Source organism: Frankliniella occidentalis, unplaced genomic scaffold (genome assembly GCF_000697945.3).
Source record: "Frankliniella occidentalis isolate FOCC.00 unplaced genomic scaffold, Focc_3.1 Scaffold2449, whole genome shotgun sequence".
NCBI classification, from domain to species: Eukaryota; Metazoa; Arthropoda; class Insecta; order Thysanoptera; family Thripidae; genus Frankliniella; species Frankliniella occidentalis.
In genome coordinates this window covers 2,864-4,399 of record NW_026269531.1, presented here as the reverse complement: position 1 = coordinate 4,399, position 1,536 = coordinate 2,864, and the positions used below count along the sequence as shown (strand labels likewise).

Sequence of the window (1,536 nt, the reverse complement as noted above, 5' to 3'; positions counted from 1 at the left end):
AAAAAAACACCAACACACTAAACCGAACACAAATTCAATTTTCTTTCCAACCGATAAGAGGATATCACTCACCCCCTGACCGTGGTAGTCATGTAGGTCGCCGAGGGAGGGCCTCTTCTTGGCGTGGATCCTGTAGTTGTCGACGCGGGGAAGGGCCTCGCGCGTGAGCTGCACGAGGGAGCGGCGCCGCTGCTGCTGGCGCTGCCGGCCCAGGTCGTACAGGCAGGTGGTGGACGCGGCCGTGAACAGGTCCAGGTCGCCGTCCACGCTCACGCCCAGGGTGGGCGCCGTGTCGTGCCGGCGCATCTCCAGGACGCCGTTCTCCGGCACGTCCGGGATGCGCACCTGCTCGCCGTTGACCGTGAAGCGCGTCGACGACATGCTGCGCTGCGGGCAGAAGAGAAGCGAGTTCAGTCGTCGTCGGACGTCATCGCGGTGCGGTTGTGCCCGTCGAGCAGCCCCAAATTATTTCAGGAACATACAATGTGGTCACGACTTTCGGTAAAATTAGGAATTTTATCCCCAGAACGTTGTGCTTCTCTGTAATAAGGTTCTGCCCCGACCGTTCCTACAATTACTGCCCCACGTTTTGAACCGGCTGCCTAAAGCGTACCGGTCATGCCAAGGGCACCCCGACTGCCATACTGCGTTACCCCGAGGTTTTGCCCCGTTACGCCTGGGGCCATGGTGGTGAGGTGGGTGAGGTACCGCCCCGGGCTGTGCGTGAACGGCCCGTGCGACTGTGCGTCAGCCGCGTCAGCGCAGCGGCACTCGGGATGACCTATCCGATCGGGTGTGATCCGGACAACTCCGGTCTCCCTCCGCCTGGAGCCGGTCTGGAGGGTCTGGAGTCACCTGGAGTCGGTGTCCAGGGCTCCAGGCAGGGTGCGACAGAGCAGGGCGAGGCGCGAGGCGCGGTGCCAGGGAGGAAAAGAGGGAGGGGGTAGCAAGTCGCGGCGCAGCAGGAGGACGTCGCGTCGCCCTGTAGCGAGCCCTCGGCGCGAGTCCTGTCCCTCCCCGCGCGGCCTTGCCAGGCCCGGCCCTGCCGAAATCGAATTCCTTCCCAGAGACAGATAAGGCTTTTATGGGGCCGGGGAGGGGGAGGGGGGCGGCGCCGTGGTCATAAACCCACGTGCGCCAGACTCGCGCCGCGGCCGCTCTGTCGCGACATTTTAGGCTAAAATTAGTCGAAACGCGCGCCAGCTGCCGGTCTGAGGCTCGACTCCCTTTTCTATCGAGTGTCAGGGTCAGAAGGCGACCCTTCCCGCGACCTTTTGGGACACGAGCCGCTGCGGGCGTCCTCGCGGGTCCTGGACACGGCCTGCGCGAGGCGGGACACGAGGGTGCCGTACGCCGCGCCGCACGTCCGTCCAGCCTTGGGGATGCGCCGCAACGCCGACGCCTTTTAAGTCGGCCGCGCTCGCGCTATCGGTCCGTGGCGTGGCTGCGAGGCGAGGCGACGCGCTGACTCACCTCGCGCTCGGGCTGTCCTCGGAGACGCGCGCACGGACACACCCGCCCCCGACCGACCCCGCC

General features: G+C 65.2%; 1 protein-coding gene across 1 annotated transcript in view; it reads right to left on the bottom strand.

Annotated features, from left to right (window-relative positions):
* Positions 1-14: 14 nt before the first annotated feature.
* Positions 15-1,536, bottom strand: part of LOC127751956 (uncharacterized) — a gene marked incomplete at its 3' end in the record, with an annotated part of 2,608 nt that continues 1,086 nt past the window's right edge. The window contains exon 2 of the mRNA XM_052276299.1: positions 15-382. Coding sequence (XP_052132259.1) covers positions 15-381 — 367 coding nt within the window. The remainder of the gene's footprint in view (positions 383-1,536) is intronic.